Source organism: Chlamydotis macqueenii, chromosome 2 (genome assembly GCF_036417535.1).
Source record: "Chlamydotis macqueenii isolate bChlMac1 chromosome 2, bChlMac1.mat, whole genome shotgun sequence".
Lineage (NCBI taxonomy): Eukaryota > Metazoa > Chordata > Aves > Otidiformes > Otididae > Chlamydotis > Chlamydotis macqueenii.
Window position 1 is genome coordinate 65,801,670 of NC_141557.1, and position 25,080 is coordinate 65,826,749.

Below are 25,080 nucleotides of genomic sequence, written 5' to 3' on the forward strand. Positions count from 1 at the left end.
GAATAAATGCCTGGAGGTTACTTCTAAAGCAAGAGCTATACCTTATGTCACTTTTGGGACATGCTGATACTATAGGACAAAAACATCTTTGCCATCTGGCAGTCTGTGTAACTCGAACAGTAGCGCTGTGCAAATACATATGGGTAAGAGTACACAAGGCAACTGTACACATACGCATTCATTGCAAATTTTGCTAGAACTATAAAATGGATTATAAAATTAACTTTTCCTTCACCGTTAACATTTTGTAAAACAAAAAAAAAATTCTGAACGAAAACATTTTTCCCTGACCAAAGTTCCTGTCTGATTACTAAAATTTTCTGCCATTGAGACAAAACCCCAAGTTTTCCTCAATGTCACGTGGCATCAACATAGTAAGAGAGGAGAGACACTGGACAAGGGCACATACCTCAAAATCTTGGTTTGAGATCAAACTTAAAATGAGCAAGTTATATGCTTCATAATGTATACGTTCAAACAGACTGCTAAGGCTGTGAGTGAGCACTTTGGAAAACGCAATACTTTTTCCTTTGGTTGGCCAGATTTCTCTGAGACTAAAACTGAGGATGCCTTCTGCAGCTAAACTGCAAACCCCAACTTCTTTCTCAGTCTTAGTACTATGATTAAGAGAAACAATGCTGAGGTCTCAGGTCCTTCAGGTCTTTTAATCACATCCAACAACCCTCTCTATCATGCTAACAAACCTCACACAGGAGAAGTCATAGGAGCATTGGCTGTGTTCACATTAATGTGCTGGCTGAAAGCAGCAGTGAAACGGTGAATGACTTAGCTCAGTATGCAGCATATAAAAAAGTGTTCAATATTTTGCATGACTATAAAACACTGCATGGTTCCAAATGATTCTTTCTTTATGAACAAGAAAGCCCAAGTGAATGCAGAATTTATCGTTTGAAAACACCTGGTTGCTTCTCATCCCAAAACTGTTCAGGCTACATGCACCTGTCAGTACATAGGGCACTATTACCTCCATATTTACTGAATAAAAAACTAAAAGTACTAAATTGTGAGACTGCACCACACAAGTATAATAATGATTTTAATGAGATTAATGGCCTCCCCTGAAATGACAAACATCTTTAAGGACAGAATGGCATTTACCTGACAGTAGTATGAGAAGGTACCGGGTATGCTCAGTATTTTAAATTGTGTGAAAACTTAAACTGACTCCCTACCTATAAGAAACCTGAGTTTGAATGGCCCAGGCCCCCAAATCTACCAAGCCTTCCAGCATGAGAGCCTCAAGGCCAGTTATAAGCAGCCATAGCTCTCCTTTGCCCCCTCTTCTGCTTTTCTCCCTCCATGCTTGATCCAAGGGAAGGTCTCCTCCTCCTCCTTCTCATCCTCTTCCCCTTGTGCCGGCCTCCAGCATCAGTCGAACAGCAGAGCTGTTGGTTGGTACTTCTTAGTGGATGCTAAGAGACTGATTCCCAGACACAGAGGCAGATGAAACACTCCTGAGATGAGTGGCATTTTCTCTTCCTTCATTTTTATTTCCAGGGAACCTGTGAGTGTGGGCACTACATTAATGAGTCAAAAGACTCACAGGGCCAAAGCCCAGCCATAGACCTGGGCGCACAGTACAAAGGAAATGCTGTCAACAGCTTAAGCAGATCTCCAGTCTGAATCCCACCCACTGTATACTATGTACAGAGTATATTTATAAAATATTTTTTCTGAGGAAAAAATAAGCACCTGTAACCACTTTTTGGCACTTGCAAATAAATTTCAATCTGTAAGCAATTTATCAGGTAGCTTATCAAAAAGTGGGCTAAGTATCTTTTAATGAAGAAGAAAGTTATTCCACCTACATACAGAAAATACAAGTAGTATTAAAAAGTTGTATTATTTTAGTCACTGGATACAATCTATTTTCCTGACAACCATCAAGACATTAACTAATATGTAACTGAAGTACCTCATGACTAGCTACATCTTAAAGATTCACCTGAGCAACACAAACAACATAAGCTTGGCATATTTCAAAAGACTGACGTGGGGGGCAAGGAGAACAAAACTCAAGATACCTCCCCTTTGTGGATGACTCCACATGCTGCTAGAACAGCATGTGCAACTTAGGCTTCAGTTGTATGTAAAGCGATATGTTTTTAAATTTTTAGTCCTTTACTTAGTCATATTATCCATAGGTACAACTTTTTCCTCTTTCATTGAGGACATTAGCACTGTCATTGTGGTGTGAGGAATTATTTGCTTCTACTGCAGCTGGGCCATCTACAAGTCATGGTATTAATCTGCACACCTCTGTTCTTTTCAATTCCAATCTCCTCCCAGTCTGACAACTGAACGGTACAGAATCTCCAGAGTAACAGAAACCTGCAAATTTCAAGCACATAATCAAGCCAGAGACCTGACACTTTGAATGACCAGATATTAAAATAAGTGCCTATTTGAAGGAAAATAGATTTTTGTGAAATGTTTTAAAAACTCATATTTAAGTACAAAATCAGTTCTAATCATAGAGGAATTCATGCAATACTACAAAAATCAGTATTTAAAAAACATGCCTAATGTCTTTATAAACTGTTATTTCTAAAACATTTCACTTACAACTGAGTGTTATTGAGAAAGGTAAATGTATTTATATAAACTTTGTTATTAGCTTTGGAGGTTACAAAAATAATATAGACATTAAGCTGGCCAAACCTTTTACCTGCAGATAAGCTGCAATAAATATGGCCAACACTGTAAATTAATGCTGATTATCTAGGGAAGCTCAGTCCAGATCTTGAAATTAATTTATACTTTTATATGACTGCTGTTGCTCTATGCCATTCATCAGCCATGTACTCGTTACTAAAGTGAAATAAACCCTTGTCTAGCAGTTGCATATGTACCGTTGTATGCAATTGCTGAAAATTTCTGATTTTTTAGAAGAGATACAAGATTGGAACAACTTTTTCCTTTTCATTGAATATAAACAGTGACACACAATTAGTAAATTTTCCCATGTAAAATTTTTGCACAGAAAGCCAAACATCATTCTAATTACTAGCACAACTTCTAACAAATAAATTAAAAAAATGGAGCACCTTTTAAAACAATCAATGAAAGATGTTTCCAACCAATAACAGCTTCATACTTTTCCTAGGAGATAGCAAAACTACACCTGGATTTTATCCTAATCAACTGACATGAATGTTAATCAACTTCTCATTTCATTTATTTTGTTTTTTTAAACAAATCATAGTCCTACCCTTTCTTCAACTGCAAAGTTAAAAGCACATTCCTCATAAAAAGTTTATTTTGTCTGGTGAAAATGTATACAGGAGACTGCCAACATTCCCTAGTGATCTTTCAAGAGACAAGTCTGGTAAGCTTGGAAGAGGAGACTAGACAGAAATGCAGAAGGTAAAAAAAATTTTACATATTTAGTTTGACAAATGATCAAAATTATTTCACCAAATTACAAGCTCAGAAATTCTTGGTCATACATGAAACATGTGAATTAAATAATTCTTTAAAAACATCATATAAACTGGAAACTGTATGAAACACTGAAGAGGACAAGCAACAGTAGATGCTGCTATTGTACAAAAAGGCTGGTGTATACATAACGTACGTTCTGCACAGCAACATTCAAGATACGCATTTTCAGTAGGCTTTCACGAATTCCTCTCACTCTGCCATCACACTCAAAGATCCATCTTTAAAGACATTAGAGCACTTTTCCTGAATAGGAATCAGGTCAAAGACAGTCCTACCTACAGCACTTTCTAGAAAACATAGACACAGGAAGACTAGAGATCATAAATCAAAACCACTCACAGATTCATGACATGCTCACGCTAAGATAGCTACGGACTGAAGGAAAGCAATATGCATTCCACTATCAAATTAAGACTACTACAGCATCCCTTAGCTGGGCAGAGCAGTTTCTTAGCTCAGCAACTGATTTTTCTTTTTTTAATTAAAAAAAAAAAAAGATTTTCAGAGTACTCATAAGATAAGCAGCAGTGACAAAAGCAGCAGTCTATGCCAGAAGACTTTTAATACGAGTTAAAAAATGAAAGCAAAGACACTAACTGTGAAAATTGCTGAAAGCTTGATTTGCTTTTGTACAAGATGTTGAAAATGTTCAAATAAAAAAAAGAAAAACTTGTGACAGATATGAGAGTTTGAGACAGAACGCAAAGCTCTAAGAAACACAACCAAGCCACTTTCTAAAGGTTTCTATTCAGTGTGTTGTTAAGACTCTATCTTAGTGAAGTGTATGTTAAATCAAAGAATAAAATAACAGCCTGGGAAATTTCCTGCAGTGTTCTGTAGCTTGTATTCTTTTCAGCTGGTGAAGTGAAAAACTGCTTACGCCTATAAAGACAAGATTCCTCTAGCCCATGTGCTTCAACAGGAAAAGGTGCAGTTATGGCAGTCTGGTGAGAAAATACTGTCCTTGACAGCTTAAGAAAACATTAAGTGCAACTATTGATTCTATAATATCTTTGGGAAATCAGCATAGGCACTAGCTGTTTAACTAGATATTGCTGATGCACACGGTTACAAAATTTACCTTAAGCTATACCCTTCCCTGCTTTTTCCTCCTCTTTAGAGTTAGGTTCTTTCTATAAACAGTTCCTACGAATTTCAACAAATTCATTTGGTGACAGGATCCAACCAAACCATCCAATCTTGGAGACAAAATTCTCACTTCCTCCTCTGCATACAAACAATATTTTAAATTCACACCGTTGTACACTTTGTTGCTTCTAATCTCATTGAACTACGTTGTTACTTTTTTTTTTAAAACACAGATATACACTTAGAATTTCCATTTCTTATAATGGAAGCTCTACACACTCTCCAAATAGCATTTGACATAGGATAACGAATATGTTGTTAAGTGACACCAACATATAGTGTTTCTGGAAATACTTGTCTGAGGTGAAAGCAGGAAGACAAATTTAATCCCATAGTGCATTGCCTCCTAATGACATTTCCTTTAGTTCTTGAAAACACCAGATACATACACAAATGCAACATTGCTATAATAAAGCTCCACAGGTCAGAGACCTCAGTAATACTATGATTCCGAAATTATCTGATTATCTTATTATCTCGATAACTTGCTGTGTCAGACAAATGGCTTAACACTATTAGCCTAATTCTATAAATTTACTTGAACTCCATAATTTTTTTAAGCTACCGCTTAAAATTAAACGCACTATACACAGGGTTCCAAACTGACTCACTCAATGAATGTCTATGCCGACACATAAATGATTTTATTTTCTTGCTTACCTCCAGATGCTCTAAGATATAGGGGGGGTTTGTCATGCCAAGCCTCAGCATAGCTCCCTCAGGAATAGCTTCGACCAGCTTCCACAGAAGCGTAGGGAGGTCTGTGCCAATGTCTCTGCCATAAGCCCCTGTGTCTTCACTGGTCAGCCATATCTCACAAACACCCTCTGTGAATAAAAGAAAGAGATAATTAACAAATCTGTTTTTGAGCTGCTTATTTTATCATACAGCTGCTCACTCTTTTTAATGCAGTATTTCACGAGGCTATTATGCAGCCAGACTGGGTATTCAATTGCAAAGGGGAGGGAAGGAGGAGGAAGGCTTATCCCATGGGTAGCAGTGGGTTATTAAGTTCATTTTATGAGCACAAGAGTGCTACAACAATGCTGTAAATTATCATTGCTGTGGAGTGATTAGCATTCACAGCCAATGACTAATTCTGTGCTGCCTCTACAGCAAGTCAGTCAAGTCTAGTACTCTGCTCTATTTTTTGAGTCTAATTCATTAAACACCGCAAACAACATAACCCAAAGAGTCTGTATTAATGGCTGTTACCAGTAGTCAACTTATTATCTGGTAAGTTTCCAATAAGCAAAACCAGCTCTGAAGTGCAGTGATTAACATTCCTCCTGGAATAACTATTAAAAACTTGTATTCTTTAAATTATACAATTCGCAATGCAGCATCAAGGTTTCATCAAAAAGGTTGGTCACCACTGCACAACTGAGTGATAGTGCTGGAAAACCTGTTTCCTGGCAGTTAATACTTCATTTTCCATCAATTGGGGCCTTAGGAAGTAGTATATTTGATTTGTGTTGTAAAGAGTAGTGACCTTGAACACTGGTATTTGGTAATAATATCCTCCTGCTCAAAGAGGGGAAAGATTGCACCACCCTTTATTAACAGTTGAAAGCAATGAGGTTTCACAGAGCCACTTTTCCCAGTCTGCCCAGCTTCCCTCTTTTTGCAATGCAATCCATCTCCCCCTTCTCACCATCCCAAAGCAAGAAATAAGCCATGATTAGCAGGGTGGCTGGGAGGAAGACTCTTGTGATTCCCAGTGAGATAAGACACCATTTACTCAGTGAACAGCTAAATTTCTAACACTGACGATGAACCAGTAAAGAAAACATACAAATACTAGAAGGTGCACAACTCATCAAAGCACTGTTTGAACCAGCAGTGAAGGTATGACGAAACGTAAAAGTTTATATTCCAAATATATACTTAAGATGAGGAAAACATAAACATGTACATAGATTTTAATAATATAAAAAGTAATAAAACTAGAAAACTAGAAGTTTTACAAAAACATGAACTCAAGACTGCCACTTAAACTCACACTGTAACAATAAAGGCAGACAGCAGGCTATGCTGAGCATCAAAGTTGATTGTTTTTTCAGAAAGGTTTTCAAGGTCATTTATTATTTAGAACTAAGAATACTTAAAAACCAAAGGTAAATTGAAAAACTCATCACTTTTAAGTTCTACTTCAAGAACAACTTAGTGAGAGAGATGTAAAATTCTGCTCTTGTAAAAAGCTTCGTGGAAAGTACGCTTGAAGAACTGCTCTGTGGTTATACAGTGGGCAGACACAACTTTGTAGTCACACTCCAATCGAGCTCCCCCATGCCTGATCAGCTGCTAGCAGTGTACAATCACACCTTGGATTTCACTGCAGTTGCTCATGTTTTCAGAATTCATCTCTCTACAGGCAGTACCATACCATGAAACACACTCTGAAGTTTGCTGCCTGCCCTACATTTTCCTGAGATATGGAAAAAAGAATGGTGCATTTTTAAAATAAGAGAAACATAAAGGATCTAAATGATTGCTAATGTCCTGTTGGTTTTTTTTTTTAATATCAGTCTCCAGCAGCCATTAGAACACTGCCAAACAGAGTAATTTACTTGCTGAGTTTCTACTGAAACATTCTAATTTTAAGCTTTCAATCTAAATAGTTTGGGGTTAGGGTTTTCTTTTTTGTTGTTGTTGTGGTGGGTTTTTTTTTTTTTTTTTTTTTTTTTTAATGAAAATGGCTAATGGAATACTGCCTCACAGTTACCAGATGAACGTTGAGGAAAAAAAAATAAATCACTGGCTAGGAATGGAAATAACATTCCCGTGGAAAACAACAGCGAGCTTTTAAAGCTGCAGAGGTGGGGACCATTAGCCCCCTGGTGGGCTGAAACTTCAAATTAAATCAGAAGAAGAGGAAGCAGCTGTAATAGTAAATCAGCAACAACAGGAATAACTGTCTCATCTGCTCTCTGATCAGGGTGTTGAACAACAAGCAACGGGAAAAATTCATGCTGAGAGAGCCAAGGCTGCAGTCTTAACATGGGGAGGGGAAGGGGGAGCTGTATACCACTATTTTGGAACAATGTCCACTTCCCAATTTCAAGCAGACAAAATGGATCTTCAAATACTGAAAGCTGCTGTGAGTGCTAAGTATTTACAAGTAGGGTAAATCAACTTCATACACACCTGTATGCGACAGAGGTTTGGTGTCAACTGTTGTTAGGCTGTTTATCCTAGCCCTTCGCATCCTGAGTTTAGGAGCCTGAACTTACACTGAGTAAGAGAAGAAAACAACAGACCTCCCAAACAGTATAAATAAAGTGAATCAGAACTTCCTATTCTCACTCAGCTCCCCTTCCCTCTAAACCCCAGCCCTATGTAGTAACCTATTTAAATCCACTGTCTAATAACACACAGTATTTTTTTTCCCTTTCTTTTGCAGTGAACCTCACTAGATCATTCACCATTCTGTTACTGCATCATTTTGGTGCTAATAAAAGCAAGCTGACTTTGTAAACAAGAAAATTGATCCAAACTGTAGAGCTTGGATGTGCAAACTCAGAGCATTTGTTACAGTATTAAGGCCAATTATCATTATATTCAAGTAATTGCAAGTCTGCCTTTGGTCATAGCTCATAGTTTATTTCTCACTCTGCCATCACTACTCAGCACCAAAGAGGAACCTCAACAGCTGGCTTCTGATCTCTGCTCTGCCGTAACTGGAGATAACTGAGATTAAAAAATGTTGGAAAAAGAAAAGGTTCCGAGTAAATGAAGGAGGTTCTGAGCCTATTACTTCTATGCCTCCATATAAAGAATACTCATTGCAGATTATCTGACATGGGTTTTAACTTCATTTTTGTGTGATAGTCTAAACAATTATTGTCATAAAGAAGACAAGAAATCCTACATTTGTCACTTCTACAAGATATGTGCATTTCTGTTTTAGAGACCACTCAAAATTATTCACTTCTTAAAAAAAAAAATTCTAGTACTTTTAATTTCACTTTATTTTCATGTAACTATTTTAAGCACTATTTTCAGCAGTAGCACACATCTTTTAAATTGACGGGAAACCTACTCCATTTGAAAAATTAATTTACTTCAATCTACAAAAACATCTGAAGACATTAAAATATCAGACACTAATCCCGCTGAAATTCTTCTACTTGTTAACCTGCTGTACTTTGTACAAATGAAATTCAAACACAAAATCTCCTCTGTTTTTTTCCTTCTCCTTCCCTTCTTCTCATTCTTCTCTTTCCTATGAGATTTTCTAACGCAAACACGAGTGTGGCTTCTCCAGCAGCACGATGTCCGCAGGCTGCCTCGGTGGGAGACTCCCCAGTGCTGTCCTTCTCAGTAGCCCACATATGCTTATCAATAACTGCCTGACCTCCTTGCTACTCCTTCTCAAACGGTGAATTCTTACAGCAGCCTACAGTACCGTACAGACCATGGAAATACCTCTCCCACTGCACCACAGAAACCTGAAAGGTCTGACTTAAATGTTGGTCAAAAATTGCCTGCAGGCTTAAGGACAATCAATCTGACCCTGCCATTCCTGATCACATCCTTAGAATAAATAAAAAAAAAAACAAAACCTCAACAAAAACCAAAACCAAACGAAAGCAAAAAAAAAAAAAACCCAAAAATGCAGCGAAAGGCAGAGAAAGGCTTGCAAAAATCAGATTAACTTTAAATGTGCTCATTGTTCAGAACGAGCTTACCCTACATAAACTCATTTTCTGTTCAATTATTTGAGTTTCTCCTTGTTTATTCAGCATAGATTTTACAGTCACTATTTACATACTTGATGCAGGGCATGTGCCAGATTACTTCGCTGAATCAGTGCCTTAACTAAGAAACTATGAAGACATCTGTGTACATACCATATCGCTGTATCAACCTGAGTATAATCCAAGTTTAAACAGAAATTGAGATTCGGTAGAATGAAATTCCTCCTATATTTCTGAAGCACTCTGCAAGCACCGATTCACCACGCAAGAGTCCAGGCCTCCTCTTGGACAGCCAGCTCAACCACATCGATCACCACTGAAAGATCCCATTGCAGGGGCTTCCTGAAAGAGTGTATCAAACTGGAAGCAACTCACTGGTGCTAGTGGAGGTTTGGAAGGACTGATTTCCAGTTCACCAAGAAATCCCTATTTGTACTGTATATACAAGGAGCTTCTACAGGAAAGAGAGAATGGATTGACACACAATCCTGTACAAACACAGCCTATCCCAGACTCAAAAAGTAACATGCATCTACCTGTCACAGTTAGCAACTGCAGGATATCTGGCAAGCAGATGATGAAAAAAGGAGACTAAAGAAAAAAGACAGGTCTAGGTACAGAGCTGGTGAAAGAGGCAAGGTGTCAGGCTATGATTTAAAGGATCAACATTTTTTCTGTACTTTGGAAAGCATGGGTCAGCAATATGTCTGTCCTGGTTTTGTGTAGTGAGGGGGGGCCTACAGTGGCAGCTTCTGTAAGAAGCTGCTAGAAGTTTCCCCTTTGACTGGTGGACTTGGCCGGTTCTAGAGTGGACCCACTGCTGGCCAGGGCCAAGCCAACTGGCGATGGTGATAATGGCTCTGTGATAATATATTTAAGAAGGGGAAAATAAAAAAAAAAAAAAAAGAGAAGTGAAGAAGCAGAAGTACAGGCAGAGAGGGGGAGGCACAAGCCTTGTAGGCCTTGCAGCTCTTACCCTCTGGCCTCCTGCTGGGTGGCCATGAAGAGAACCTGAGAGGCGTCTACCTGCCTGTTGTGAAGAATTTATTGTGAGAGGAACGGCTGCAGAGGCCAAGGTCAGTGGAGAAGGAGAGGGAGGACTAATGCTGCTCCTGGCCAAGATTCCCCTGCAGCCTGTGGTGATGACCATGGTAGAGCAGGTTGTCCCCCTGCAGTCCATGGAGGCCTGCGGAGGAGCAGAGATCCACCTGTAGCCCAGGGAGGACCCCACGCCGGAGCAGGTGGAGGCCTGAAGGAGGCTGTGGCCCATGCTGGAGCAGCTGTTCCGGAGGGACTGCACCCCATGAAGAGATGACCCCACACCAGAGCAGTTTCATCAAGGACTGTAGCCCGTGGGTGGGACCTCACGACGGAGCAGGGGAGAAACGTGAGGAGTTCCTTCCCCGACAAAGAAGCAGCGGCGTAAAACAACGTATGATGGACTGACCGTAACCCCCATTCCCTCCTTCCCCCCTGTGCCACTCGGGGGGGCTGGGGGGAAGGTAGTAGAGATAACGTTAAGCCCAGGAAGAGGGAGGGGTGAGGGGAGGTTATCTTGTTCTCTCTCTCATTATCCTGCCTTGGTTTTATTAACAAATAAATAGTTTTCCCAAGTCGAGTCTGTTTTGCCCGTAATGGTAACTTCAACGATCTCTCCCTGTCCTTATCTCAAACCTCAAGCTTTTTGTTATATTTTCTCTTCTCCATTCTCTTGGAGGTTGGGGGGAGTGAGTGAAAAACTTCCTAGCTTGGTCCCGAGCGGGGCTAAACTACAACAGCATCATTCAGATGAATGCAGTGCTGCAGCTCTGCTCACAACATGCTACATACAAACTGGTCCCATCACAGTCACACCTCCACTTGGAGGGACAAAGCTCCACATAAGTGTTTCACAGCCTGACTTTCTACAGGATCTTTATTATGCCCAAACATATCTCCTCTTTTCAAAAGATCTATTTTTTTACCCTTCTGGACAGTCTTAAGGAAGGGAAAGACATTTGTCCACTCATGCTTTCTTAATGCTTGCCATGAATAGCAGAACAAGATCAGAATGGCATGATGAATGCTGGCTGACCTACTGGAACGCAGTGCTTGGAGAAATTATCAGATCCCCATTACTCCTGTTAAAAGAGAAAGCCTAGCAAAAGCATGACTGGCTTAACCAATCCTTCACAACACGAGGAAGCAATGGCTGGTTGAGTGGCCAGGAAAGCCTGATCAGCATTAGGGCACTTCAAAATGAGGACCAGAAAAGTATTTTTTTCCTGAACTTTCACTATTAGTCATAATCAATGGGTTTAATTATCTCTTTAATATTATAAATTGCTTTGAAACATTGATTAGGGTTACATAAAGATCTGCTATACACAGTGACTTAATTTAAAAGCCCGAACAAATTCTATTTTATGTGGTCATCAGGAAAGCCAAAAAGTAAACACAATTCTGTGTTTTATTTTCATGGGATCACAGTATAGCTTAGGTTCCAAGGGACCTCTGAAGGCCATCTAATCCAGTCTCCTGCTCAAATCAGGTCCAATTAAATGACATTGCTCAGGCTCTCATGCAGTTGTGTTTTGGATATTCCCAAGGACAGAAATACCACGGCCACTTTGGGCAATTTGTTCTAGTACTTGACCACTCGCAGGGTAAAATAATTTTCCTTGCACCTAATTGCAATTTCCTGTGTTCTAACTTGGCCTGTTACCTCTCATCCTGTCTCTGTCTGACTGCAAGACAGTCCAGCTCTTTTTTCTCTATACCCCTCCACTAGTTAGCTGTAGACAGCAGTAAGATCTCCTCCTAGCTTTCTTTTCAAAACCTTATTTTCTGTATGTCACGCGCTCCATCCTCCTAATCATTTCATCAGCTGAAATGATGCTGAACTGCTCCAGTACACTAGTCAGCCTTGTCCTGGGGCACCCAAAATTGGACAGAGCACTCTCCATGAGGTCCCACAACTGCCAAACACAAGGCACTAGTCAGCTCCCCACCCCTGGGCCTGCGGCTGCACTCTTGCTAATAGCATCCAGGATGCAGCTGATAATTGCAAAGGGGTTTCACCGCTGACTCATGTTCACCAGCTTGCCCAGAAGAACTCTGAAGACTGCAAAGCTGCTTTTCAGCCAGTCCACTTACCACACCCATACTGTAGCACTGTGTTATTTTGTTGTGGATTCAGGACATTTTACTTGCCTTTGTTGAAATTCATGAAGCTACTGTCAGTCCATTTCTCCAGATGGCTGATGTCCCTTAGCCCTACCCTCCAGCCTGTCAACTAGTTCTCTAATTTGGTATCATCTCCCATACTGCTCAAAACGCACTCTATCTCACTGTCCACCTTGTTAATAAGCCATGAAATACTGTCTTCAGTATCAATCCCTGGGCAACATCATTAGTAACTACCAGCTAGACTTTATACCATGGATCACCACCCCGTGAGCCTGGCACTCCAGCCAACTCTTTCAGACACCTTACCAACCACTTACCAAGTCCATATCTCACCAATCCAAGAATATTACAGGAGACTATGCTGAAGACCTAGCTAAAGTCAAGGTTAAAAAACCCCTCAAACTCCCAGAATCAAACCCAAACCAATGACCCCTCTCCCGAAGCCTCCCAAGACACCAAAACTCCATGGTTTTCTTCTCCTCTGCAAAGCCAGACACCCCATCAGAGAACTCAGGTCAGTCACATGATTTGCTACTGGCAAACCTATGCTAGTTGTTTCCAGTCACCCTCTTGTCCTTCATGTGCTTAGAAGCGGCTTCCAGGAGGGTCTGCCCCACAGAGAGTGAGGTTCAGCTGCCCTGTAGGTTCCCCTACATCTCCCTTCCTGCCCTTCCTGAACGGCAGTGTGACGCTTCCCTTTTTGCAGCCACCAAGAGTCTCCCCTGATTGTCACAACCTTTGAATGATGAGAGAGAACAGCATCATAATGACATCAGCCGGCACTCTCAGCACACTTGGATGCCTCTCATTGCAGGATTATTTCTATTGCTTCTGGATGTTGGTCTGCAGTTAACAAAAACTACAGCTATGTTTTGCAAGTGCTCAGTTCAGTAAAAGTCTTGAAAGCAGCTGCGGTTTCTACTACCCACAGAATGACACATATATTAGAATGCTTAGGAAATGAACACACGAACTTTTATGGTCTACATATTTTTGTGAACAAATGTGTTTGTGAACTAATATGAAGTGACAGATAGATCAAGTTACAGTGACTCAGATTATTCAGCCAATGTAGGGTAATGTATTATTTCAAAAGTAGAATACTCAACAATATAACTTTGCAAGATTCTTTTTGGCAGTGTTGTCTACTACATTGAGTAAAAAAAAAAGTTAAGATTTTTTTTTTCTTTCTCCTTGTCAAGATACTTAAATTAAATAAATGCACACACAAGTGATTCAAGTTCTCGTATATTTATATACATGCTATACATTATATATTCACGGTATGAAATTCTCAAACTATATAAAGCCATAACAGGAACCTGATTTAAAGGATTGCTTACCACAGATGTGACATAGGTACTTACAACAAATTCCTGATTCTACAAATGAATTGAAAAAAGTTTGAGCTACATTTGCAAATTCCAAACCAGTAAAATCAATCATGCCTTGGACTGCCTTAACCCCTCTGGCAATTACTTTTTCAAAAGTATGAAACATCCCTTGACTTTTAGTTAGATTAAGGTATCTTTCCAAAATTAAAACACATTTTTTCACTTACTTATAAGTTGTAATTGGAGCGTAAATGAACTTGGATGCAAAACAGCCCAAGAAACAGCTTATGAAGCTCAATGTAAGAAAGCTCAAGAACTAACTTGATCCTATTTCAACGAAAATGTGTTAATATGTTTTATACATTCCCCCCCCCCCCTCAAAATCCATTCGGATTTTTTGTGTTATTTAATGTAACTAACAAAGTCAAATCAGAGCTAGACCACAGTAAAAAAAAAAACAACAGGCATTAGGGCTGCTCAGGAAGAACTTTTCTTAATTAGTTTTAAGTTACAATAACAAAACGTTCTGGGTTTGCACAGAACTAAAAAATAAAATCTCCCTCTCTCCTCAACAAGAAAATATATGCACACATTTCTACTACCACTTTTCATATTAATTTTTAGGGTTACTTTGCAGATTTTACCAAAACAACCACAAACTGAAATGAAGAGCTCTGGCCTAGCTACCTATCTACTCTTCAGTAACATCAAGCTGACTTTAATGTAAGGATATCCTACCATCAGCTTTATGTTTAGATGTGAAGTCTGATAGAGGAATCTAATAGCCATATGAGTAATGGTGGCTTTCCATATTATCCTCTGTGGTTATGAAAGAGGAAGCTACAAATTGATTTATTCAAGGTTTTCCTTTTCAAGAGTCATGCATCTGAAAAATAAAACTAACTAAATTGTTTAGAACATGGTTTAGTCCACTGAATTTGCTTATTTATCTAAATTTATTGCCTAAGTCTCAAAACCAGAACTGCTCCTTTTTCAGCAAGTGCTTCACCATCAAGGCATTTACAAAGGAAGTTTACTATCTGTGACTGTTGTAGGGTTTAGCAATTTTAAAATTTATATCAAATATTGTTTCTTTGCTCAATTCTGTAACTATATATTAAGTAAAACTAAGCTTAGTTAAGCAAAGTAAAGTATTTTGATACAAGGAGTATTTTGAACCAAGGAATAAGAAAGCCTGTGACAGTAGTAACAGTTTAGTTTAAATTTTTCCTTCTTTCTATGGTATTAATAAACAATAACAAAAATAGTTAGAGTTGCCAAAGAAAGCATGCAGCAGATAGGGCCAACTGATCATTAAATACCAAAGAGAGCATAGGAGGTTTCTCTCTCCCACAAAGCAAACTCTTGTCCTTGCTTATAAAAGAGGTCATTCTACCCCTATAGGGACCTCTGTTCCTAACAGCGTACTGCTAGAGCATAAACGAGCAGCCCTGTCTTGCTCGTTTTGTAGCTACAATACATTAGGAAAGGGGAGAGGAAAGGGGGGAAGGAAAGGGAACAGTATAATAGGTCACTTGCTGCTGCAAACAGCATGATAGCTAAACTTATTATGAGTCCAGATTCATTATGCTGGAACAAGAGAGACTCAAAAAGGCATGAAGAGAGTCAGGTCGCCGAAGTTTGCTCAGTGCCAACACTGCAGCATTATGCATCTTGCTTTCAAGGAGGATTAATGGTACCATACATCATGATGATAAATTGGGGTTTGTAGCCAGTTTGAAGAGAAAGGGGAGGAAAGGATTTTGAAAAAAGGGGAGGGAAAAAACCCATGGTTGAATTTCATGTGTTGGTCTTATTTCTCCGTTTGAGGGATGAGGAAGTTGTTCTTTAAGAGAGAAGTTTGTGCTTTTTCTGCTGGCTACCTGCCTATAACCCTCCTATTTCAAGGCACGTGTTACCTACACAGTGGCCTGTTTTGAATGTTGCCTCTTGCACAAATGAAGAAAAAAAAAATTCTACTTAATAATTACACTTGCCAGCTGAAAAAAGATAAAACTGGAATTTGCCATTCTAGATATCCTAGAAGAATTACGTTGGTTTTCAGAGATGGTGGACATCTACTGCCTAAGTTAACAGAATAAAAGTCTAATGTGTATTAATGAACAGGGGCAGAATTAGCTGATGTTAATTAGCTCTTTGCTGAACAAAGAACACTATTCAAGAAGCAAGTTCAATGACAAGCAATGTACATGCATCAAGAAAATAAAGCATAAAGGACTGGATGACCACAGGTAATGGATTGACTACAGGTAATGGATTTGCAAAAAGGGACTTAAAGACAAAGGAAAGCTATTTCAGAAAACACAGACAGGCATGAGTCTAGAGCTGTTGTTCTGCAGCCCTGTATACAGCATACAGACACGCAGGTCCCTGAAGCGTGGAATTACTGTTCTCAGCTCTATGCCTCACAAACACACTTTGTGAACTATTGATATGCTCCTGCTGTTCTTACGCTCCAAGCAGAGACAGTACTCTATCCTCCACCAGACGGGTCAGTCTAGCACCCTGCAGAAATACTCTTTAGCTACTGAAAAGACTAAGAGCAAAATTTCCATAAACTTAAAAACTAAAGAACTAAAGTTTATTATTTCTATGCCTACTGTCAAAACATAAATGAGAATTCTGCTTCGAATTCTGAATTCAAAATGATGTCTATGAGAAATCTTGTTTATGACTTAGGAATTCACTGGGGAAAAAAAAATGGGCAACGTGCCACTCATTATAATATACGCTCACTGTTTTAAAAGCAAAACATAGGCTATTGGTGTGCTGCAGATGAAGTATCAGATGCAAAGAGTCACACACCGCAGAAATTCAAGGAAATGGTCATAAGCTGTAGGTATATTACAGGATGCAGTGCTAATTAATGGAGGCTTTCTACTGAGTATCCATCTCTGCTAATGAGTTTGGATTAATTTAAACAACATGTTTTCACGGAAACTGATTAATTCTTGGGAAGTAACACAGCATACCAAGTTTCAATCATTAAAAATGTTTGCAGCCAGACTAAATAACTCTTCGGATCTGAGTTCAGAGAGAGAGTAACTTACAAATTCTACAACAGTAGAACAGTGGTTGCATACGAGCTACCAGGGTGTATTAGAGATATTTTATATGGAAACTCATCCTCCAGAAAGCATTCTGACAATTTTCTTGCATTTTCAAGACCTGAATCCTATAGTCCTATTTCAGTCAACGTTTCTGACTTTTTTTTTTTTTAAATAGATGAACAGCAAGAGTAGAAAGAAAATATATTTGGTATTTACAAATGACTTTAAAAATTAGTTGGAAAATCCGTTGGATATAATTTGAGTTACAGTAAAACGCTGAAATTTTTAAATGCAGTCAAAGAAAGAAGATAGCTTATGTCTGTCTTTGATTGAAAAGCTAACAAGAATGAATAAATAGTCTCTGCTCTGCTACATATCCCAGAATTAGGGGAGACATTTTTCAGTATGTTACATGTTCTGATCACAAAAAAATTTTCCCAGAATTAAAAAGAAAGTACTGTCATAAGCGACAAATATAAATGTGTCAAATGCTTTGTTTCATATTAAGTTATGAGCCAAGATACAACAACGTAAACCTCAAACGCAATATAGAATACAGAAATACTTTAACAAAAAAAAAAGGTTTGTTTGGCTTTGTTTTTCAGCAATTCTTCTATATATCACAGTCATCTTATTTCACCTTAAAATATTGAATTCTAAGGAAAAGACTGATTTTAATTACAATTATTCTTTGTATCAAGTGAGACAGTAGCTCAAGGATATGGCAAACTGCTATATGAATAAAAGAAAGCAGGGAATAAACAGTCAGCATGTGCAAGGGCAAGGCGGTCAGCTAAACACAGAGTGCCCTCAGGGGACTCCAATTCTATAAGCCAGCAATACAGAGGGTTAATGTGTAAATACAGTTTGCCGGGATGACAATCCTTATGGAAAGTTAACTCCTCACAATAGCACAGATGACATCATTCATTTATTAAGAATAATACGGCCTGTATCAGCAAGTATGTCAGCTTGTTGCTACACCTGACTATAAGCTAAAACTGTTCAGTAGCAAGACACTAAGTAACCACAAAACTAGAGGTGGTGCCTTTTTTTTTGGTTGGTTGGGTTTTTTTTGTTTGTTTTTTTTTGTTTAAGAGAACAACAACTATCAGGAAAACATACATCAAAAAATAGATGGTGTACAGACAGAAATAACATCATAATCTCCTGATTTCTGTCAAAACTCTCCTCTAATATTCAGTATTAGTTAAAATTCAGTATTAGTTAAAATGGATGGTATTTTTGCTGCAACTATAAATGGGTCAACTTGACCAAAAAGGAGAATGCTTGTATAGCACTAGTGATGAAGTTTCCCTAATGCTAAATCATGAGATTGTTTTAAGTATATCTGCTGAACTCTCACTGAGTATCCAGAGCTTCTTTGGTGTGTACTCACTTTAATCTAAATTTATTTAAAGTATTCAGTGATACACCACCAAAATATACCATAATCAGAATGCAATTAAAATCTGTTGGAAACATACAGAGTGATGTCAAAGTGAAAGCATTCAAGAGTTTTGAAGTGTATTAATGTATTTTTCTCATACAGATTAATGCCCATTATGCTCCCATTCTAAACAAGAATTTACCTTTTGATGAACTTGTGTCAACATAGGAACACAAATCAAATCAAAATTAAGAGAGACAAGTTTCTATTTGGGAATCTTTAACAAAATAATATCCAAAGTGCAATTACTGAATATTTTCAATACCAGAATTCGAACAAGAGCCTAGTTACTCAGGAAAACAGTTTATTACTACATCTACTATAAAAACATCGAGCAGATGACACAAGGAAAAAAACAACTTTAAAAAATTATTTAGATAATCTAATAATATCCCTATTTGGTAAATTGTTTTTATTTAAACACTTGGTAGAAGTCTGTAAGCGTTATATAAGTTTATCTGTGTCTTATTTTAAAATCTTCTGTAATGTGTTCCTAATACCTATCACCAACACCTCTATATCCTATACTTAGCTCTGAAGGACACAACTCAGCGATGTAATTTGAGGGAAAAAAATATAAAGGTATTGAACTTCACAAATCTTACAACAGCTGCGTTAACTGTTAGAAAGCCATCATTAGGAAAACAATGATAAACATAACACATTTGCCTTTAAGACTTCTTTAAGGAGTTATCCCTAACACTAGGACATCACATTTCCCTTCAAACAAGGTAATTGCATTTCAAATACTACTTCTCCGCTCAGCAGTTTAAATGGTTGAGGAGTAGTGCTGTTACTACTTGTTCTTTTGTTTCTCGAGATGGCTTTTCCACCACGAGTACTTTTCATCATTTCACAGAGTTCAGTTTTAGGAGACTCATCCAAACCAGAATGGGCATGTTGAAGCATCAGTTTAAAGGTGACTAAGGAGAGAACATGCATTTGATTTCAGAAAGGAGAGGAGCAGGGAGCGAAGGCTGGGCTCCAAAGCTTGACTGCAGTGTGTGCATATGTGCTACAGCCACACGTCAGTGGGACAGGAACACGCAACACCACGGCAGTTGCGGCAAGTGGTGCAATTTGTCTGGTGTGGTACTCTCACCAATGACCACTGCTCACCAGATGTTTCAGGGGGCACAGGAAAACCAATCTGCAGAAAAAGTCTTCCAGGCAGTAGCAGTCCAGCCAGTTTTACATAAAATCTTCACAAATCAAGGATTAAAGAAAAAAAAAAATCCTTTGAATCACATACCAACCAGGTATGTCTATTCTGAATGAGCACGAAAACCTTGTGAATTCTCTTACTGTTAAGTGCTATTCATATTACACAATTTTGTTCAGTTTTATTACAAAACCTGCAACTGGTAGTGATACTAGGAAAACAACTCATTGTAAGTAAGTTTCAGGCCAAAGAGTCAGAATTCTGAGTGAGGTTTTTCTTTTGTTGTCACTACTATTTTAACGCAGCTTCTTAAGCATAGACATGCTTAAGCAGCTGTATTAAAATTTAAAATACTCAGCCTTTCAACACTTACAACAACGTTAGCACAGCATATCTATGACTAATTCATTTAATAGTAGCATTGCAATCAAGTCATAGAAATCTACAACTGATGTGTCGCTTAAAAATTCGACAAATAAATTATCTTTACAAGAATTTAAAGAATTATTTTCTTTCAGGACCCTATAAGCCCTGAAGATGAATTCCAACCTAAACTTCATAGAGGAATCACAAATCAAACACAAATACTATTACAAAATGTTCCTCACTTTTCAGAAAGAATTATGATCCAACAGTTAAAGGAGTACTTTTTTGCATATGTTTGTATTTTCTGTTAAAGACAGATGGGATATTTCGTAGAGCAGTTTTACTAAAAATGCCAAAACGCCTGTCACTAAGTTGGATAAAGAAATAAAATACATAAAAAGCACTACAAAGTCATCAAGTATCTAAACAAAGCATGACTAAAAAAAATAAAAATGTATACTATCATATAATCTGCACTGCTATAGAGGACTCATGCTGCATATACATATGCCATTTTTCACTTCTACATATGGAAACAAGCTTTAGCAATGCTAGAAACAAGAAGAAACCTAATAAAAGGTCTGTTCTTCCCCTGTTTTAGAAATGGGAGAAGTGTCATTTCTTACACAGTATGTTTTGACTGCCAATAATTCCTTTTTAACAACATAAGCTTTAGTCCTGGGTCATGTGCTGTAGTTTCCAAATAATCTAATAAAGGTTTATAGTGACTCTTAAAGTCCTAGCACAGCGCATCTTTCTGTCCACACACAACAACAACAGTAATTTGCCTGCAACTTAGAACACGTTTAATACCTTTTCATTTTTTTTTTGCTAGGAAGGGAAACACAGTTTTTAGTAGAGATGGGAATAAAGTGGCTTTTTGAGTTTACCATATTTTCAGAAAGATTCCTTTCTAGTATTTCCTCTCTCCTATCTTCACCCTCTAGTAAAATACAGAAAGCAATGACCTATATAAACATTTTGCCTCAAAGGAAAATTAAAAGGATGCCGTAAATTCAAAATAAGGATCTCAGAACGTGGTGAAACACGTGAGCATAAACTCAAAAATGACGCATAGGATGAAACACTTCCCTGAAACCTACAGAGACCCTCTAGACATACGTGCAGTATCTCAGCTCAGATGCTCTTTGAGGCTCAGCCATGGGAAAGAAGCCTTTTAAGAATGAGTGTGAACACATGAATGCAAAGAGAAGTCAGAGAAATGAGCAAAACTGATTGTGTTAAATAACACCACACAGTATTAACTACAGATTGGCACAGAAAAATAAACTGAAACCTCTTAAAAGAAAGTTTTCAAAAGAAATACATGCCTTTCCTCCAGTTGAACAAAATACTGAGTCATCTTGGGATTACAATGAAGTTGACCCTCATTTATTTAGGTTTAGAGTTACTATTCCAACAAGGGTTTTGATACCACTCTTATGAAATATTAATTGAAATCAATCACATTGGTCTGACAGAATACAGAAGAATGGACAAGTCTGAGCTCCTGTTTTTTAAAACAACTTATGTTTTCCATTTATTGAGTTACTAGATCTCAATATTGTTACCTGAATCCTCCTATTCAAGTCTCCAATGTGGACTAAGATTTGTTAAGCTTTTATTTAGAATCATAGAATGGTTAGGGTTGGAAGGGACCTTCAAAGGTCATCTAGTCCAACTCCCCTAGACATGCCCGATTAGATCAGGTTGCTCACAGCATCATCCAACCAGGCCTTTAACGTTTCCAGGGATGGGGCTTCCACCACCTCTCTGGGCAACCTGTTCCTGTGTTCTACAACTCTCATTGTAAAAAATTTAGGAAATACATCTTTAATCAGGATACCTAAGAAAACAAGGCCTGCATGATCATGCTGCACATGTATCATTCTATCCCAGTAACTTTTGAACTCATTAGCCAATTTCTGTCAGATTTGACAAAAAACTAAAAATCTCAACAACAGTGAGTTCCCACAAGTTGCATGAACACTAGCAACTGGCTGAAGAAGCACGGCCCGAATGGGTGTCGTACTTAAGGGAAGGCAGGCAGGACTCTGCCACTGCTCAGTTTATTGGACTGCAGCCATCAGGCAGGATTAAGTACCACTCCTCCACGTCAGGGATATCACAGGCTTCATGAGGAAGGAAGTGGTGTTCATACTGGTGCAGAAGAATCACATCACAGGGCACCAAACTTGAAGAAAGTGGGCTTTATCACATAATGAAAGAGTTGGTCTTCAAATAAATAACACAAGCATTGCACAAGTAAAAGTACAGATTCACAAGAAGTTGCAACTTGTAACCACAGTTACTTGTCCGACTGCTTTAGTCTACCTCTGCTCAGACCTAAAGAATGGTATGTGACAATAATCAATAGCAGGGGACAGTTAAATGACTCTCTGTCTTCAGGTTGTTAATATTCTTTATCACTAGGGCTCCGAGCAATTCATCATCCCATATGCTTGAATGCAAGCCACTGGAGCAATAGCTTTTCTGCATAGTCTCTCTGTGTACGTTTCTATGCATGACAGAACAAATATTGAGACTATCTGACAGTCTCCATTTTATTTTGCAGGTCTGTTCCAACACATTTAATCACAGTGCATATCTCCTCTCTTTCCTCCCCTTCAACCTGCCCTGTCAATGACCTTAAACCATTTAAATGAACCACCCCCTCTGCTAGTAATGAGAAAAAAATCCAGCCTCAATGACTGTTTGTTAAAGCCTCTCATAAAAGAAATCACACAGATCTTTTCAATAATTTTGAATCATACAAGGACTTTTTGGCTTAAAAAAAACCAACCAAACAACAAAAATCATTCACTAGTGACATTAGGGAGGCTGGACATAAGTTAAAGTTCAAAGTAAAAGAATTTATTTGTTCCAGATCTTAATTATAAATTAGACATAAGGGAATCATAGCCTGAGCAATTTCTGTGTCACCGTTAGAGAATGACCAAGTTTTGCTGTTCTCCCTGATTGAGAGGAAGGATTTAATAATTCTCCCCACTGCACATTAATGCCTTTTTTTCCTCCATAGAACAGCAGACAAAATACGTGAAATTAACAGTACAAATGACACAAAAGAATCCATGAAATTCACTTGTAAATAAGTTCAATAAGGACACTTAATATCAAACTTTTCTTGAGTACTCTGAAATGATTACAGACACATCTACAAATGGGTTCAGGCTCCCTGTTCCCGCTGATATTCTAGAGCACTGATCTTTACTATACAAAGTTATTTAAACACCTCTGAGCTCATTTTTGGGAAATATGAACAGGGAAGCTGCTTAGGATATTTTGTATGGAGTCTGTAATTCTCCTCCATCTTTATATGAGAGCTTCTGGTACCTTTTGCATTTATTCCCTTCACTGAAACAGAATGATATGATAGACTGAAATTCTAGATCAGAAGCAAAAACTTGCAAAAATGGACACCACTTTAGCCTGGATCAACCGTTTAACACGTAATGATCACAATGTAAAAGTGTTATTGATTTAGAGAAGGAGAACTCATATGAAAGTGTCTGCCTCGTTAAAAACAGGATCATAAAACAAAAAGCTCTGTGCTGTGAGACACAAACTGTATTGTGTCTTGCAGGAGTGTCAAGTCTTGGCAAACATCCAGTTGCTGAAACACTGCCAGGCACATCAGATATATATTAATGCAGGATAATCTGTAAGAAAAGCATTCTTTCATAAACATATTTTTCTTTGTATAACCATCAATCAACTTCCTAGCTGAGCACCATGTGGCTCAGCTTAAGAGATTCTCAGAAATGCTTCAGTGTCTATAAACCACGGACTGACTTCACAGACTTGGTGCCTGTCAGTGCCCATTGTCCTGAGCATTTGCTGAAGTTATTTGGCTGGCTGTCAGCAGCTAATTTGATTTGTCACTTGGGAAACCAGCAGCAGGAGGTCGCTCAGACCTGACTAGTGACATCCTCAGCACCAATTAGCCAAGGTGCAGATTGCCAATGAAGAATTTTGTGCAGTTCAAATTATTTTATAGGAAGAACCGGATCATACAGGACCACCTAAATATCTGTCAGAAAAAGATCTAACACAAGCGTCTCGTTATTTAGCCCACCTTAAACTGAAAAGAGGAGCAAAATGGTATGTGCTTTTGTTCAAAAGTTCTATTTCCTAATAAAAATGTATCCTAACAAATACAAGTGCATTGGCATTTCAGGAGACAGGTATTGTAAAAATAAAATGAAGCACAAAGTTCCCAGGGAAATCTTACCACAGAACAGTAATTTTACATGAGTTGTAAGGATTGAACTTGACTATGCAGAAAAAAAAGAAGAACCACTGAGAGAATGGTTGAAATTATTTTTACACATAAAAGAACTCTACTGGCATTCTGCGGAGCTCGTAGAGTCCATCTCAAAGTGTTAATCTATGCCTCTGTTCCATAGGAAAATGGTATTTTCCTTAAGCATCTGAAGAGCATAGGCCGCTAGCTAGTTTCTAATCCAAAGCATTCCAATGCCATTCCTTAAAATGTATGTTCCAATTTCGTAACATATATTAAAGTGCTGGTATTTCTACATAATATCACAAGAGTCAGGATGAGGAAATTAGCATTGTTTAAGTCAGTGGGAGAAATTATAAACAACTTTACTATATCTGTAACTAGTGGATGAATTTCTTGCAGTCAGATTTATGAAACATGGGAGACTTGATGACTTCATGTAATCGCAATAACGCATTTCATCTCAGACTCAGTAGTAACTCGAATACAATCCTAACTAAAAACCTGAAAGATCAAGTTCTAAACAAAGTGTTAATGTAAAGAAATAATACAAACTAACGCATACGCAGTGCATTACTGCTTTAGCCTGGATATGTCCACATAAGCTGGCTTGAAACCAAGCACTTATTTAGAGGAAGAGAATGCTAAAGGCACAGCACTCAGAAGAAACCTGTTAGAGAACCTTGATGAATATTCTGGTGACCTGAAGATACAGCGCTACTAAGAAAAAAGGTGGCTTATTTCAACCTAGATTGTGTATGCTTACATGAGCTACAAGCACAGCTGTGCCTGTAGCGTGGTCATACGTAATTTCTTTAAAAATTATTCTTTAGAAAGAGTCATATCACATTCTGTAACATGCCTGAATGATCTCAGTACATAAATAACATTCTCTTATGCTACGAAGAGCACTTAATGAGCTCTCTTCTAAACTGTAAACACTCAATGGCT

At 38.2% G+C, this 25,080-nt stretch overlaps 1 protein-coding gene and 1 long non-coding RNA gene across 3 annotated transcripts in view; both read right to left on the reverse strand.

Moving 5' to 3' along the window:
• CDKAL1 (CDKAL1 threonylcarbamoyladenosine tRNA methylthiotransferase) overlaps nt 1-25,080 on the reverse strand; it is a 416,940-nt gene that overhangs the window by 154,324 nt on the left and 237,536 nt on the right. For both annotated transcript variants that reach the window (XM_086743159.1, XM_086743160.1), the window contains one exon: nt 5,275-5,441. In XM_086743159.1, coding sequence (XP_086599285.1) covers nt 5,275-5,441 — 167 coding nt within the window. The remainder of the gene's footprint in view (nt 1-5,274; nt 5,442-25,080) is intronic.
• On the reverse strand, nt 8,814-9,100 carry LOC147601681 (uncharacterized). Its single transcript, XR_015257686.1, has 2 exons — nt 9,043-9,100; nt 8,814-8,981 (listed from the first exon to the last, which is right to left on the reverse strand). It is a non-coding gene; the product is annotated as an uncharacterized LOC147601681 (long non-coding RNA).